At 41.5% G+C, this 17935-nt stretch overlaps 1 protein-coding gene across 1 annotated transcript in view; it reads right to left on the minus strand.

Annotated features, from left to right (window-relative positions):
- ARHGAP20 (Rho GTPase activating protein 20) overlaps positions 1-17699 on the minus strand; it is a 74352-nt gene extending 56653 nt beyond the window's left edge. The window contains exons 1-2 of the mRNA XM_069969773.1: positions 17324-17699; positions 1684-1769 (exon numbers count right to left, since the gene is read on the minus strand). Coding sequence (XP_069825874.1) covers positions 1684-1769; positions 17324-17425 — 188 coding nt within the window. The 5' untranslated portion in view covers positions 17426-17699. The remainder of the gene's footprint in view (positions 1-1683; positions 1770-17323) is intronic.
- Between the last annotated feature and the right edge of the window lie 236 nt (positions 17700-17935).

Genomic DNA, 17935 nt, shown 5'->3' on the forward strand with positions numbered 1-17935 from the left:
TGTGTCCCTCTGCCATCATCCTTTCCAGCAGCCACAGCCCGCACAGCTCTGGGAGTCGGGTCGTGACATCACCATTTTATCCAGGAAGTGACATCACCATGTTATCCAGGAAGTGATATCACCATGTTATCCAGGAAGTGACATCACCATGTTATTCAGGAAGTGAAGCCTTGATACAGTAGTAAGTTCAGGGAAAAAAACACTTTATAAGCATTTCCCATAATAAGTGTATATTGGTGATTTGTATAACTTTTGGGGGGTAATACAATACTTTAATTAAAAATTTTCCCCGGACTTCTACTTTAAATCTACAAGGGCAAATGGACAGGGGTTGCCTGCAAGGGTTTTCCCATTTAAACCTTTTGTTACCCATCCCCTTGGGATGGAGCTAAATATATGATTACTGGGGGTCTGACTTCTGGGAACCCCAGTGTTTGTGACAATGGCAATGCATCCATTATAAATTGAACACCAGTTTCCATTGTTTCCCATAGCAGTTGATGGAGCAGTGGACACAATAACAGTTTGGGTCACAACGGATGGATCCCCCCCAATGATCGCACATTTATCATCAATTATTAGTATAGGTGTTCAATTATATCAGTGTGACCTGAGTAAAAGGTGCTGAGCTGTAATAACAGACATAGTCCATGGACCCCCGAGTGGGTTCTGTTTACAGAACAAAGCAGAACCTTAGGATATGATCACAAACAAACCCTTCAAATGTTTTCCAGCTTGGGAAAACTCTGTCCTCATTTATCTAATAAAACAATGTATCTCCCCTCGGGACCTTATACCGTATTAGATAAGAGTTGGGTTATAGCCCTCGGGTCTACCCATAAAAAGTATACGATAATTGTGCAATAAATGTATGAATCGATGACCATGATTTATCTCCGCAGTAGGGAAAAGTGGCATAAACACTGCGGTTCAGCTCCGCAAATAGGTAACAGATGCATTTCTTGGCAAGGGCTATAGCCTGAGACATCTTATTTGAGATGAAGTTCTCAGAAGTAGTCACCTTTAATGAACCAGTCTCGGATCTATGTAAGAGAACCTCAGTTGGGGCCAGTGAAAGCACAAGACGCAGAAATGTGGAAAAACATGTACACATAGTTATATAGATATAGACATCATATAAATCAAATGTAACCCCTGGTAAAAACAAAAATAATAATATGAAAGATGATGACCCATCAATCACAGGAAAGACATAAAGCAATGTTTGTTTAGCAGCTGAACATTCTGGCTTCATGAAACATCCTTCCAATGAAAGGAAATGATTGTAATTAATGGCATATGTTTTCCAGATCAAGTAGAGGAAATTATGGAATTACTCAATATTGAGTAAGAAAATAATGATGGAATCACCTTGTAATTTGAATTTCTAAAACAAATCCTAAAGTCTAAAAATTCTAATTATTCTTGGCTAATTGAAAGAAAAAACATAGACCCAGTAAGAAGGCTGTCAGCTGAAACAAAGAATCATACATTATGGAGTGAGGCAGAAGATGTTGGTTGTTCCCAGTCATCTCTGTGTAAAATACAGACGATTCAAAAAAGGAAACTTAAGGGTAAATTAAGAAATAATATGAAGTATGCTAAACATATTCATCTCTGCTGTATATAATGGAGCCTTAAATATGAATAATAAGTCAACAAGAAATAGGATTTAGCACTTACTTGGTAATTGTTCTTGACTTATTGAGGGCTTTGCTTAACACGAGTGATGGTGCAGATTGGCGTCTTTGTGCCAAGCTCTTCATTTTCTGAAAGAAATATAAATATCAGTTATGATTTTTGTAATTAATAGTACATATAATTGTTATGAGAGAACGAGAACCACCAACATATAGTTCCCCAAAAACAAAAGGGTCAGAAATCCAACATTTGTCAGGGGGGAGATGCTCCCGCAAATATTATTGAGTTTGGCAGTCACCATAATTGGTAGGGTTGGCCAACTTTTCACCAAGGTGTATGGGTTGTATCCAATAGTGAATGAGCAACCAATGCCATGACTGGCACAGGGCAAAAATATCAATGTAGCAGGCGTACAGGAAGATGAGCTTGACCGTTGCTTTTAGGCAAGCCTACAATGTTGACTTTACTGAAAAGAGTGAAATGGTCTGTCTCCTTTATGTTTATGTACAGAAATATGTCCTCACTCAACTAATACTTTGTCTATAGGGTTACGAAAACTTTCTCACTTAAATGTGCTGGCCAACCCAAGAGAAGAATGTAAAGAGAAACAAATGTGTGTATGGACGCCAAATGGGTCTTCATTTCTGATTCATATACATGTGTATGTATACATAAACCCTTCATGTGCTGAAAATTCAAAAAAGATGAAAAAGTAATGTAAAAAGAGTGTTCTTTTTTGTATCATGTGCAGTTATTATAGTGGTAACATTTTTTTTAAGAACTTAACATATCATGTAATTGCCCCATACATGTGTTTGGCCATTAGTTTATAAATGTATTTCTGATAATATCACCAATCAGCACCTTCGGAAGAATTCTGTCCATCCCTCTCTAATATTAATCCAAAACATAAGATTCATAAATTTATAGTACTCAACAAAAAACTCTCCAGCTCCATAAAAATTCCATCACAATATAAAACCGACGCGTTTCACATGTGTCAAAACAGCCTTACTCATGGTTCTAAAAACAATATAGACAACAAATATATAAAAACACTGTCCAAGAAAAACGGCATCATAGCATGTGACGCTTAGTTATCCTTGTACCATGAGATCCAGAAGCTTTGTCATCATTCTGTAATCCAAGGTGTAAGTTAATAGGCAAGAGCTAAAATAATAAGAGAATGTTCTAGTAGAATCAACCTCCATACACAAGAGTAATCATTTGCTCCAGTCTCTAGAGTCATACCTAAACTTTCCTTCTTCAGGCAAAGGTATCTAAAGGCCCTGTATCTAAACACTATATTTTGCCCCTAAATTATAAACCTCAGGCCAAATCCCACAGAAGTAATATCCCTAAGACTCTCAATGTTTAGTAGCTTTTTAGCCCTTGTAAAGTAGTTAGGGACAGCGGATCTCCCCCACCGCCAAGCATTTTTCACTTCAGTAAGATGAGCCAGTTCATGATCATTATGAGTATGGAAAGTTGATGAGACGTGACCGCTATATCCAGCTATTATGTGATTAATAACATTGCCTGGACTTCACTGTACTCTTAATGAGTCCATGCTATTTTGGAGTTTTTGGGTCTCGTAGCTGTTTACTTCGGTCTCTGCTGACTTCAAGGAATATGGGACGTATCATCACCAGTATTTCGCCTATAGTATGTGTTTATAGGGAATTTATAACATTATTTAAATCAATGTTTCTTCTTAATTTTCTTTAAGCTGTCTTTAGCTGTTTAGAGTGACGGCAAACACAGCAGTCATCCCAATGTTAGAGGCAGATAAAACAGAATCCACCATTGGTACTAGAAGATCACAAAAAATCTAGGCAAGACAGTCTTAAAATACACCACATTTAAAGGGAACAGGTCACGTCCCTCATGCTGTTTAACCCCCCCCCCCTTTCCCCCATTACCTAATGGCTGGCAATCACGGCAGCAGAGAGTGTCAGTCTGTGGCAAGGTGGCATTTCCAAAATAACACTCTTTAATCCTGAAAAGTAGTCAAGGGGGTGGAGCCACAGCATTGTGTTGTCATGCTGCCCTCCTCCGGAACCCTGAATGCTGGGAACTTAATGCTAAGCCCAGCTCTCAAGGTGCCAATCAAGAGCAATTGACTGGGAGGAGGGCAGAAGCAGTGGGACAACATGCTCCTTCGCCTCCGCCCCCCATAACTACTTTTCGAGTGCCAGGATTAAAGAGTGTTATTTTAAAAATGCTGCCCTGCCACAGATAACCAGACCCAGCTGTGCCCGGCAGCTATAAAGTACTGGTGGGTTTACACACCATAAGTGATGTGACTGGTTCCCCCTAACCCATCTTAAGCCACTCTCCTCTGATAAAATCACACCTATTTGACAAAAGCCACACCCCTTTGACAAAAGTGACAATTTTTGTTGCAAATTGTGCCAGTATTTTTGTACTGAAAGGTGGGTCACCAGATTGGTAAGCCCTTTGGAGGACCTGATACATTTATACAGTATTTCAATGGGAGCCATGTAATACTTCTTTCCCTGTTCCCGTTCCCCTGTTGATCACCAGTAAGCTAACAGAAAGGGCTTGTCCCCATCCGTCATCTCCAGTAAGCATGTTATTCTGTAACATGTCTAGATATTTTTAGGCTGTTTTTCTCCTCATGCAGCGAATCAAGCAAAATTGTTGGCTTACTTCATCTCCACCCCTTCCCTTTAACGTGCACAGAGCACCTGAGGTTGAAAAACGCTTAATGCATACCATAATCATATAATACATTTTTCTTCAATATAGCTGACTTGGAAGAAATCACAGACGTATTTTATTTCCCTGGAGAACTTCTATTTGGCAGTAAAGTGGAATCAGCAAAAACAAGCATCCAAAACATACATCAGAGCAGACATCTGTAGAGAGGCTGACCAATCTACAGCTCACTTTAAATTATGGTTAAGTCTATGCTATTATGGTATTCACTGTGACCTGTGCTGACCTAACCGCTATCATAAGGGTTTAGCTTGTCGTTACTTCACTAGGGATGACCCAAAAAATGCTCAAATCTCAAACTTTGCTTTGCAGGTACCATGGCGCAAATATTAGCAAAGTGCATTAAAGGATATGTCCGGTCCTGTCAAAAATCTGACAGGCGGCAGGGGAGAAAATAACAAGCAACCTTTGCTTACCTCTCCCTGTGCCTGCAATTAGCAGCGTGGCCCCGGGCCCCCCCCCACCGGAGGGCATTTTCCCCCCAGCAATGCCTGTCCCAGATGATGGACAACCTGTTCAGCCAATCAGTGACTGCAGTGGCATCCTGCCCCAGTCACTGACTGGCTGAGCAGCTCCCAGAGCAGCGATCCAAAGCTGGAGAGGTGTTGTTTTTTATGTGGACTGATTACGAATTGTCATTATCTTTATTCAAGACGTAGAAAGAAAAAAAAACAAAAAAAAACATAGTTTGCAGGGTTTGAACACCCAGATCCAACTGATCAAAATTTTTGACATGCAACTTTTTGGCAAATTATAAAGATACTTAAAGGGGTAGTGCGGCGCTCAGAAATTATTCACAGAATAACACACATTACAAAGTTATACAACTTTGTAATGTATGTTATGTCTGTGAATCTCCCCGTTCCCCGTGTCCCACCACCCCCACCCGTGTACCCGGAAGTGTGGTGCATTATACATTACCTGATCCGTGTCGAGGGCCGTCCGCCATCTTGTGCCAAACGTCATCTTCGGACGGCCGGCCGAGTCGCTGCCGCCCGTCCCCCCTCCACCGCGTCACAACTGTGCTCAGCCGCGATTGGCTGAGCACAGTTATGCTCAGCCAATCGCGGCTGAGCATCGGATGATGCTGCAGAGGGCGGCCGGCATTCGGGACAGTCGGAGCTGTTCGCTGTCCGTCCGAAGAAGACGTCAGTCGCTGAAGATCGAAGACGAGTCGGCACGTGACAGGTGAGTATAGCGCACCACACTTTCGGGTACACGGGTGGGGGTGGTAGGACACGGGTAAGGGGGCCATTCACAGACATAACATACATTACAAAGTTGTATAACTTTGTAATGTGTGTTAGTCTGTAAATAATTCTTTACCGCCGCACTACCCCTTTAAAGATACTTAAACTACAAATCTATGATGCTATCGGGGCTACAGGACACACAATAGTGCTGTATACTTACCTGTCCTGCTCCTCTGCTGCCACTGTCCTCTTCTTCACAACTTCTGCTGACATGCTGAGTAGTCATTTCCTGTCGGAACACCACATCAGTGGAAATTGTGCAGAAGAGCACAATGGCGGACAGTGGGTGGCCTGGGAACTGGGACAGGTAAGTATATAGCAATATTGTGTCCCCTTCAGCCCCGGCAGCATCATAGATTAGTAGTTTATGCTAGACAACCCCTTTAAACATTGTTTGACTATAAAAATATACAGTGGTCTTCATGAAGAAAAACAGGCTTGATGAAGACCCCTGTGAAGGTATTTTTGTATGGAGGAATAAAGTTTAATGCTATTTTTTACACTCTGATGGGTGCATTTTAAATGCTATACAGCATTAATAAAAATGATTCATTTTAGTATCATTAAGCAAGGCAACATTTTACAGCAAATGCATTATAGGAACTTTGCTAAACTTTTAAAGGGGTACTCCTGAGACAAAACATTTATGTTTAAATCATTGCTTGAATAAAGTTTACTAAAATGAATGTATAGTTTTTTATGCACCTGCAGTACCTGTGTCTGCTGCAGGCCTGCAAAGAAATCAGTTGTATCCAGGCGTAAACCATGCTAACTAAGAGTAGGAGGGCTTACAGCTGGTGTGTGCCATGGAAAAGGTAAGAATCTGGCCCTTTTCCTTGGGGTACACCAGGGGCCCATTTGTGGTGATCCACCGGGTGTTGTTATGACAGGTGGCTGTGCCAGCTCAGTCAAAGGTGTTAGTGCTGTGACGCCAGTGCTAGTCCAGCACACAGGTGTGATGTTGGTACCTGCTTTGTGTTGTGGCTGGCTGTAATCCCCAAATGGTTGGTGACCTGCCGGGTTGTAATCAGTCCCTTGGGCTCTTGTCACGGTAGTCCTGTGTAGCAATTGACCCACCGGGACTATTGGTACCGCCACCAACTGAAAGGGGAAAAATAACCCAAGGTGTGCAGCTAGTGTGTATGGGTGCCGGTGCGTACAAAGGTTGACGGAGTCCCAGTGATACCAAAATAGAACAACTTTACTGTGCAGTATCTCAATAGTACAACACACTTTGGCAGAATAGATAAATCTTCACATAGACGTTAGTGGCTTACACGTTTGTGCTTGAGGAGGTGCTTGAAGAAGTAGAGTAGAAAGAGGTAGTTGTAGCAGTGCTTGGAAAGTTGAGAGTGGAGGAGAAGAGTTTGTTGAGAGAGTCCCAACCTAATGTAGCAATGTACTCTGCCGGAACTTGGAAGAAATATACTGTAGTGAGACGTTTACTTGTACCCGTGTTTAGACTGTATCTGACCACCTTGTGCCCTACAGTGTCGAGTGGCCCATCCTAATAGGGTGATACTAGCTAAGTATATAAAGAATACTGATATCTTGTGGTGAAACTATAAACTGCTTCATCACCACTTAACCTGAAGTGAGAACTTTGCAACAGGTGCCTAAGGCACTTAACAGTGGGACACCACACATTTATAGCATTTTGGTCAGTATTCAAAGTCAAAAGCAGGACTGAGTCCAAAACTGGCTGTATCTGTCAACATTATGAATTATAAATTCAGCTCTGGGGTAAATGCAGGATCAGTCCATGTGTTGCATGGAATGTATGTTTCCTCTTTTCCCTGGATGGATGTGCTTCACACTGTGCATCTTTATATATTGACAAGGAATGGACAAGAAACAGGTAGGAAATAGTTTCCTGGAGAACAGTGAAGGTAGACCCACATGTGTCCAGGAATGTGGTTCACACTTTGCTGCCTTGCATTTCTTTGGAACACAGCCTTCACTATTTCTATCCATTTCTTATACACCCTCCACCCTATTTCTTGGGTGGGGACCTACTAAGATTTTATTTTGCAGGGAAGAAAAAGAAAAAAAAGAAAAAGGAAAAATAAATTAATTTTGAACATTTCATGAACATATGTTGTTTCAGACCCATGTTTTATGACCGATCTCTAATGCCCTTGGACATCTTCCCAGCAGCAAATGGGCAGGTGCCCGTCCTTAGATCCTCCTTATGCACAAAGGGCCAAATCCTTCTTTGTATTCTGAGAAAATTTCTGTGTTTCAAAGAATAAAATATGAAATGTAAAACAATTCTCACATAATTTTCACAAGTGGCCGGGTCAGTGATATAATATGATCTCATGTTAAGGTTAGTATTATTAATACAACAACATGAGGACCCTTCAGTAATCTTAGCTAGAGCTGTATGTTACAAGCAGGGGGGCCGTGTATTACATACTGAAATGTGGCTGTGGTATGGCACACCCAACAGCAACTATGGTATAAAGTTTTGACATCGTTTTTGGCCAAACATCTACTGCTTCTAACCCCCATCATACACCTGTGCACTCGTCTTTCCTGATGAGAGGGGGGTAAAGTGCTGTGAAACACTTCTAGTGGTGGCTGATCTTCAGGGAGAACTCAACCATTGGGTGTATAGGGCTAGAAATAGTAGCAGTACAGTACGGTACATGATGGTCAAGGCAAAAGATGTGTGGCTGTGTAGGGTAGTAGTAGTAGTAGTAGTTACAGCAGTACAGTATTAAACATGATGGAAAAGGCAGGAGATTTGTGGCTGTGTAGGGCACTAGTAGTAGTAGTAGTAGAAAAGTAGTAGTAGAGTAGAAATAGCAGTAGTAACAATAGCGGTGGTAGTAGTAGTAGTACAGTGTGGAATATGATGGACAGGGCAGGAGATGTGCTGCTGTGTAGTAGTAGTAGTATAGAACATGATGGACAAGGCAGGAGATGTGTGGCACAGTAGGGGTAGTAGTAGTAGTAGAAGTAGTAGTAGTAGTAGTAGTAGTAGTACAGTATGGGACATAATTTACTAGGCAGGAGATGAGTGGCTGTGTAGGGGTTGTTGTAGAAGTAGTAATATAATATGGAACATGATGGATAAGGCAGGAGATGTGCGGCTGTGTAGGGTAACAGTAGTAGTACAGTATAAAACATGATGGACAAGGCAGATGTGCGGCTGTGTAGTAGTAGTACAGTATAGAACATGATGGATACGGCAGGAGATGTGCAGCTGTGTAGGGGTAGTAGTAGTAGTTATATAGTATGGAACATGATGGACAAGGCAGGAGATGTGCAGCTGTGTAGGGGTAGTAGTAGTAGTTATATAGTATGGAACATGATGGATACGGCAGGAGATGTGCAGCTGTGTAGGGGTAGTAGTAGTAGTTATATAGTATGGAACATGATGGACAAGGCAGGAGATGTGCAGTTGTGTAGGGTAGTAGCAGTGATAGTAGTAGTAGTAGTAGTGGTGGTAGTAGTACTCACCAATTTGTTTGGCAGAATTACAGAATTGTAGGGAAATTCAGAACAAATTTCGATATGTGCCTATCTCTATACAGGGGCCTCTAGAGACCACTTAGCGCTCAGTTATATGAGCACACATGACAAAGAAAGGAAAAACAAACCTCACAGCCCCTTTAAATAAACACAACAAAGACAAATAACCAAATGCTACCACATTACAAGATGTCAATCATATAAGAAAAGCCCCGTCCTCAGTCATTTCACAGGGATGCCAGGAGTTTAAAGAAGGTATTGAGAACAAATCCCAGGTTTAAGACCTCAAATCCTGCCCTTCCAGTAAGGATCTGGCCCTGTGCTAAAACTTCAAAGTACTGGAATAAGTGCAATCTCTGGATATGTTATTATGTTTTATGGTACCTGCCTGTAATAAACCCAAACTAGAGCACAACCTGCGTCCTACTGCGTCCTGCAGACAGGAGCTCTGCCCTGACATAGGCCTCTATACCAAACTATACTGGAAGAAGAGACTGATATAAAATATTTTAAGGAGTTGCTACTCTGTTTCTGTATATAGCTCTTTGTATATTTGCCAGACTGGATGTGAGAACTGAGTGAGAAATCAGTGAGCGGCATTGCAGATTGTACTATGTGCATTGCCGCTCGCCTCCCAGCTATGGGACCACTGTGCATCATAGCCGCCGACATTCTCTTTCATGTCTGTAGTCTACAAGGATTTTATAGAAGCCAAACAATGAAAATAGCGCTGCATGCTGGAAACCATAATGGAAATAGAGTAATTAATCATACAGACACTAATGGCACCCAACAAACAACATTGACTTAATAGGTTTTTGGGTTTCCATCATGGTGTCCAACCAAGATATGTACAAAATGTCAGCTGTACACAGGGCTAAATCTGCATATACAGGTGGGAGGGGTAGTCATCTTAAAATGGGTCCCTTTCCTGAATGCCACATAACCCCTTGAGGCAGGGGGGCCTTGTGCTGCTTTGCCTCATCTCCTTTCAAATTTCTTTGGCTGATGTCTCCATCCATTTTGCAGAACATAAGAGGGTGCTAACCCCTGCATAGATTCCCACTGTCCACTAAACATCAATCTGACGGTTCCTCCCCTCTTCAGGGGTCCTATAGATAGGACAATGGCTGCCTCTATAGTAAGATTTCTCTTGTCTTTATGTGTTTTCAGTATCTGGACATTAAAGGGGCACTCCATAGGATAAAAAATAGTTTTCATATCAACTGGTGTCATAAAGTTATACAGATTTGTAAATTATTTCTATTTAAAAATCTTCAGCCTTACAGTATTTGTCAGCTGCAGTATGTCCTGCAGGAAAGGGTTGTATTCTTTCCAGTCTGACACAGTGCTCTCTGCTGCCACCTCTGTCTAAGACAGGAAATGTACAGAACAGGAGAGGCTTTCAAAGGGGATTTTCTCCTGGTCTGCCCAGTTCCTGTCATGGTCAGAGGTGGCAGCAGAGAGTAAATGTACTAGTAAGTACTGTATAACGTTACATAAAACCATTCACGTCTACATGTTTATCCTAGGCCAATATGTAATCAGATGTTTGCTTTAATAACAGCCCTTAAATACATTACAAGGCGAAGGAAACAGATTTATCTCGTCTTCTAAAGTTATGCAGAATTCATTTACTTCAGAGCTGAAATGAGGCGACTGCGCCGCATGTGTTTGTCTTTGTATATAAACACTGATCCCGTCCCGTCTGTTTACTGTCTTGCCCAGCGAGTGCTTTTACATGTGTGTGTAAACTTTATACGTTTTACATTTTTTATTTGGGACCATCAAAAGTAAAATACATTCCGTAAACCTGTCACATGGTGTCAACTAATGTCTGTCATAATAGAATTGTTTCCATGGATGTTAAACAAGCCTCAGACATGTTGTCAGAGTTGAATAACTACTTGGTAAGTGTTTAGATTTTAGGAAAATGAAATTTAAAGGGTTGTATCAGGTCATATTAGGGCACCTAAGAGGAGGGGCCCCTCACTATACACTCCACTCTTATAGCTATAGATGGGAACGACCAGCAAAAAACAATTTTTGTACTGGCAGACATGTCTGTCCATGTAGCTGTTGCAATGTATAAGGAGATGTGTTTGTCAGCAATCGTGTCAGACTACAGGAGTCCTGATCAGTTGATGACCAAGCCTGAATTAATCTAAAAACGTGATTCCCATGACTAGACTACACCTTCAGAGTATAATACTTACACAACTCTACACAACTTGAAACATGAAAACAAAAATAATATAAATAAAATAATACTCACCTTCCCTCCTTCCTCCCAGCCCATCACTGTTGCTTCCTGGTTCCTATCTTAGCAAGTGATTGGCTGAGCAGGACAGTTCCTGTGGTCAAACAACACATCCCAAGTGCAAGGAAGAAGCTGTGATGGCCGAGAAGTGGGAGCTGCCCACATGGCAGCTGCAGGGGATTGGGGGAGGTGAGTTGCGACTTCTTTTGTTGTTTTACAGCACCAGAGCTATTTGTTTTATTGTGTCCTATTTTATACACACCTTTTTTTTACATAATAACATGCTGAAAAGCAGAATTTGATAGTATCATTATACTATAAATTGATTGAAGATAATTTTCTATTACAAATAAATTGCATCTCTGAAGGGTTAAAGAAATGTTTCCAGAGAAAGCACTTGGAAGTTCCAAACAAAGCTCCATATCTCAGCTTCTGCCATCAGGATGACATGGGATATGGCCTCAGTAAAAGGGCTTGTGACTTTTGTGATGTGATTTGGATTCTTGCCAAGTCTGAGGCATAGGGGTCGCAATTACCCATGGGTCACAGCACAATCACATTCACTATCATTAGCTGTGCAATCTTATGTTGCATGGCCACAATTTGCCAAGTAGCCCTATCTAACCCACATGGTTCCTTGCTTGTTTCAAGATGATTCATAGCCCCATCTCACCTAAACACCCATGATATTTTGATGTGATGGGCGAGATGTGTACATTGTCTAACTTTTTTTTATTATTTCAAAGAAATATTTCGGAATAGATCTAAGCTGCCCCCTTGTGTGTCACAGGCGATAACCTTAAATGGCTGAGATTAGAGAACAATGGGCTAAGACCAGTAGTTCACGTGTTCTATACAAAGTCGGTTTAGTCACCTGTCATGCTATGGAATATATTGTATATGTTCATGAATTATTCATTGTCCACCCGCTACATCTGGTGCCAAAACACTATATTTTACAGTAGAGAACAGGGACAGATTAACTACGCAAAAATCCAGATGACTATCCTTAAGCAAAAACATTATATAAATGTAAGGAATATGTCAGCAATAGACAATGAGAAATCGAAATGACAATTCCTGAATATTCCTATAGAGTCATGAGGTAAAAGCATTACTTAGCGAAACGACACGGCCCCAAATAAATGCCGACAGTGGATATACAGTGACCCTTCCACTATAACTATACAATTGGATGGCCAGGGCTGAATGATGGATGGAAGACCCTCCTACTGTCAGACATCACAGAGATGACCCGGAGCTGTGGAGTCCAAGTGTGAAACAGGAGGCTCCAAGGAACGATTCCTGTGCAATAAATCACAATGTGGAGGAAGAGGTTCAGTGTCGGAGTGGCCCACCAGAGGACCGGAGGATCCTCTGATGGGCCCTCAGCTTTAGAACCTGCACTAACACTGACTGACATGTCATTTCTCACTGGTTCTTTATTGGTGGGTCCCCAGGATCATTTCCTCTGGTGGGCCCCAAATACCCCAGTCCGACACTGAATAAGTCTCCTGCATTTTATATATATATATATATATATATATATATATATATATATATTTATATACATACATATATATATATATATATATATATATATATATATATATATATATATATTACCACCACATATTTATACCTCATCTCCATTGATGTCTCCCAAAAACTCTACATAGACCCCAAATACAATGGGGTTTGGAAACATTTAAATTTAAACTAATTTAAATTTTATATTCATGGCGTCAGTTATATTACGTACTGAGATTCAAATCAATGAATATTTGAGAAGATGGTGTCAAGCAGTTACTGTATCACCAGAACCTGACTATAGCGCACGAAGCTCATGTAACAGTACAGTGGTGGTGGTGAAGATGACAGGAAGAGGAGAACATAATGTCCCTGACATGGAGGTGGCGAACGGAAATGATTTTCACACTGCCAAATCCAGTACACGGACTTCTTGTGAGGACAGAGTCATCAAATCTGCATAGTAACACCTTTACTGTTGGACAATCAATGATCTCATGTATAACCAATGGTTAGTGGTTACAGCCAAGGACTGACACGTCCCTATGCAGCATACAAATAGATAGATCACAACTCAAGGATCACTTTAATCAGCATTATTTGGATGGTAATGGTGAATGTAGTGTACCTCGGCACTGCTCAGCTAGCATATACTCATACATAATAGTCAACACCGCATGGCTTCAGCATCCCCCCAGTAAGGACTATGTAGGGTAACCAACATGGTGCTCTGTTGTATATTGATAGTAGCAAAACGTTCTTAGCAGAATATTAAGAAAAAGTGGCACTCACCAAATAACTTCTTTCTGGTTCTTTATTGTACAAGCAAGAAACACTGATGATCAGCAGGTTACAGAGCAGGTGTATTCCATTAAAGCAATGGCCGTTTTAGCATCAATAGATCCGTTGATGAGCACACGTGCAAAATGGTTGTTGCTTTAGTGGAATAGACCTGTTGTTGCTCTGTAACCTGCTGATCATCAATGTTTGTCGCTTGTACAACAAGAAGTTATTTGGTGAGTGCCGCTTTATACTCTCCTAATGGCCCATTAATGTAAGTAGGAATGATGTAATAGAGAAATTGGACGCTGCCTACAGAAATAACGTATAGGTGATCAATAGCAAGGCCAACAATGGTAAAATCCTGTGATCGATCTAATGTATGGGTTTTCCAACAAAAAAGGGATCGACTGTTGATCATTAGTTTCATCTAGTTATAACTATAGGAAACATATACTTATATTAGCTATTAAGAAGATTTCTATACACTTGTCTTTAGGCAGAGGCATCAAAAAAGCCCTGCATCTGCATTTAAAGGGAATCTCCGAGAGAAGCCATTACTGACCAGTTAGGGTTGACCAGTTAGGGTCCCAGTGGTCCAACATCTGCTTTCTAGTTAGAGGTCATCAGTGTTACTGTCCTTTACATATATGGAACTGATACTTATGCAATGGGTTTTTATCAGAACAATGTCTGTTCAGTCTATTTGGGAATTCTTTCAGGACAGCGTCTTTTATCCAAAGGAAGAAAGACATACATTGCATGTTCATATATCTAATAGGTTCCCCCGCCTAAACGTATGTTTAAAATAAAGTGCGACAATGCTGTGCCCATCCAGAATTGAGTTATGCCTGAGCAGCTGGTTGCTAGGGCTGCATTGCTTAACAACCACAACTTTTTCAATTTTGTTGCTAGGCATTGCGTTCCTAGCAACCAAACTCAAACTCCCCAGGAGTTTTGTATAGACAGCTGTCATCTTTAGAATTGTATAGCTTGTCTACTGCTAGGCTGCTTTGTCCTGTTCTGCTGTGCCAACCAAGCTCTATGCCAGTCACATGAGCCAAACCTGTGCCACGTGAAGTGCTGCACCACAGCTTTCTCCAAACCCTGATTTGCACAGCTGGGAGAAGGCCACATGGAAACGCCAGAACGTAACCACGCCGTCATGTCACCTCTGCTGTATCCCACAGTCCATTAAAGTTAATGGGAGTGGGTTTTCTAATGTTTATGATGTGGAAAATGGTGTGGTTTCCGCGTCACATCCAGATTTTGCACGTGTTAACATAACCTAAGCCATACCTGACACATTTGCTTTTAGGGATATACACTGTCTACAGTCTTTTCGATAGTGTTGTTAGGCAATGCTACCCTAGCAACCGCTCAGATCACTCAGTAGCACAGTATGGGCAGCCATTGCCCTTAGATCTGCTCTCCAGGACTGCAGAATATACAGTATACAGCAGGAGCTCCTATGTAGACAATGCAGGCACCCGCTGTCATCCTACAAGTAGGAAGTGTATACGGAGATGGTAATGACAATGTGGCGCTGCCTTCTAGATAAACACGATCTAATTAAACTAAACAGGAAAACGGAGCAGACATGAAGATCACAGTGATATATAGTGTATGGACCCAGCAGGTAGAACAGGTTTCCTTCCAGACAGGTCTCACATGGATGAATGCAGCATGGGTGACATAAAGGCGACAATGTCTGACAGCCAAACAATATATAAAAGTGTTCTGGAAATCCTAATGATGAGGGGTCACAAGTGTCTGGGAAGAGTCACAATCATGGATGGGCCCATTACCGTACTACTAATCCCAACATTGCCGACAACTTGCATCATCTAACATCACATCATCCGCCATACTGTAGCTCAACGACTTTTCTATTATTTCTATTATGTTTGGTACCATATGTGCAATTATTATGGTCCTTGATGACTGTCTATGGAAGGGACAAGACTATGTCCAGTTCAGTTTCCATCGATTTAGCATATAACAAGATGTACAGAGAGAGCCCATATGTCTGCTAAGGAGCCATCCCTGGTTGGTCCTGTTTGCTTTATGGCTTGGTGGTGATAATCTGTACAGGGCAGGACACCCCTCCGTAGAGGATCTGCATTGTTAACAAACATGGGGGAGAAGAACTTGCCCAAAGGTCAAAGAACTGGACTGTACTATGCATTTGTTTCATTACCATGATAGGTGACCCATAGTGATCTTTGCTTTGGGTTCCCATTCTCTTCAATGCACACCATTATAACATACATGGAAGCTCCAGCATATAATGCAATTCCATAATAGAATTGTATTTCCATCACACGTATCATCTCCAGCATGGACTACAGGTGTCGTCAGCAGCAACATGTGATATAGCCATACAGGCAGTGAACGTGCTCTTAAGGCTGCATTCACACTGTGCTTTTTTTTTTCATTTTTAACATCAAAAAAGCACAGTGCCTTATTGTCAAACTATCAAACCTTCTTTATGCATTGTAACATACATGAAATATCCCTGTAAAGACGATCCTGAGGGAACCTCCAGCACAATACAACAGGCTAATTCTGCTTTTAAAGGAAAAAAAAACCCATCCTATTACATAATGGGACTGAATTGTTATCAGTTATTCATTGCTTCCTCTAAGCCGTGTTCACACTACGCGTTTTTAACCACCATTTTCTATTCTGATTGGCATGACTGCAAAGACTTTCCCTTTAAGAGGAGCATATACCTGTTGTGTCAGGCTTCTCCTAACTTCATCTTTACAGGTAGATTTCATATATGTTTCAATGAACGACCCTTAATCTGACATTCATGTTGGATTAAAGAAATATTTTTTATTTGAAAAGTGTATCTGCTATTCCTATAATAATAATAATCACATTATAGGAAGCATCATATTGACTCATATATTTAACATCATATATTGTGAAATAATATTGGGTATTAAAAACATCTGGTCACTTGGGGGTTAATAGTGTCACACGGCGCGCCATCATCGTTCCCTATCAGCCTTTGTATACAGACAATTTCCCTTTTTCAATTGCATAAGTCAGAGTATAGATGCATTTGCAATCCTAGCATGAATACAAAAGGCGGATTATCCATCGATGCGACGTAGCCGAGTTTGTTATGGGCACAACATCCCCTGATGATATCTGTCTAGGTAGAAACCTGCCGAGACATTCTCATGGTGCCGAAAGGAAAGAGTTAATGACAAATTCAGCTCCGCTATACCAATCCCTACCTTATAGGAATGTGTCCAATAAAATAGTGACGTGTTCTATGTGAATGACAAAGTGAACTCGGCTACATCTCTATAAATACAACGCACGCCATGTGCCGCATGTCAGAGAACTTGCTCACTGTAGACATATGTCAATAGACAAGCCACCGTAGGACTCATATATTGAGTATGTGACATGTAGCATCACCGCTAGCCTTAGTGATCCCTGGAGTGTCCATCCATCCTAACCTGACAAAAGCTCCAAGCAGGGTATAGCCATCTATCATCACCCCGGCTGTAATGGAACTACAAGTCCCAGTATACCCATATAACAACAAACCTCATTCCGGTATACCCCTTATATAATGTTTCCCAATCCGAATGGATTATTGTAACAATCCAATTACCTTTCGGTTCTCGTTGCCCCCAGATCCCTTGGGCTCCGCAGTCAAGGATGAAGATCGGGGCTGTTGTCCTACATTGTCCTGTTGAGGTGACATCGCTTCCATTAAGAGATTTCCAAATAATCCCACAATTGGTCACTCATACCCGGGAGCTTGGGATGAGTGGTGTGTAGGGCTTCATTGACACCGCTCTGGAAATGATAGTATTAAAAATAAAAATTGCTGTCTTACGGCTTCATTAGAATGCTCTTTTAACTCTTCCCTTTCCAGAATGCCCGGCTCGTGGAGCTTAGGACTTATAGGCATTGCTGTCTGGTCTGAGCTGCTGCTGGAGAGAGCTCACATTCTAGTACTGCATGAGCCGCCCCTCTCCTCCCCTCCTGACGCTGTGCGCTCCACTAATCCATCCCTGACAGGAGAGACACCAGCTTTACACACTACTCCAGCCCATCACAGCTCATAGGCATGGCTCAGGCATCCACACTCGCCTTTATAGCACCATTACCCGCAACTTCATATACAGTACAACAAATGACAGTGTCATGGATCATGCGGGTGCCTGCTGTGCTAATGTCTCTTTGTATGCCACTCCTGCATGGGGTGTGATGGATGCAG

This window comes from Dendropsophus ebraccatus, chromosome 5 (assembly GCF_027789765.1).
Source record: "Dendropsophus ebraccatus isolate aDenEbr1 chromosome 5, aDenEbr1.pat, whole genome shotgun sequence".
Classification (NCBI taxonomy): domain Eukaryota; kingdom Metazoa; phylum Chordata; class Amphibia; order Anura; family Hylidae; genus Dendropsophus; species Dendropsophus ebraccatus.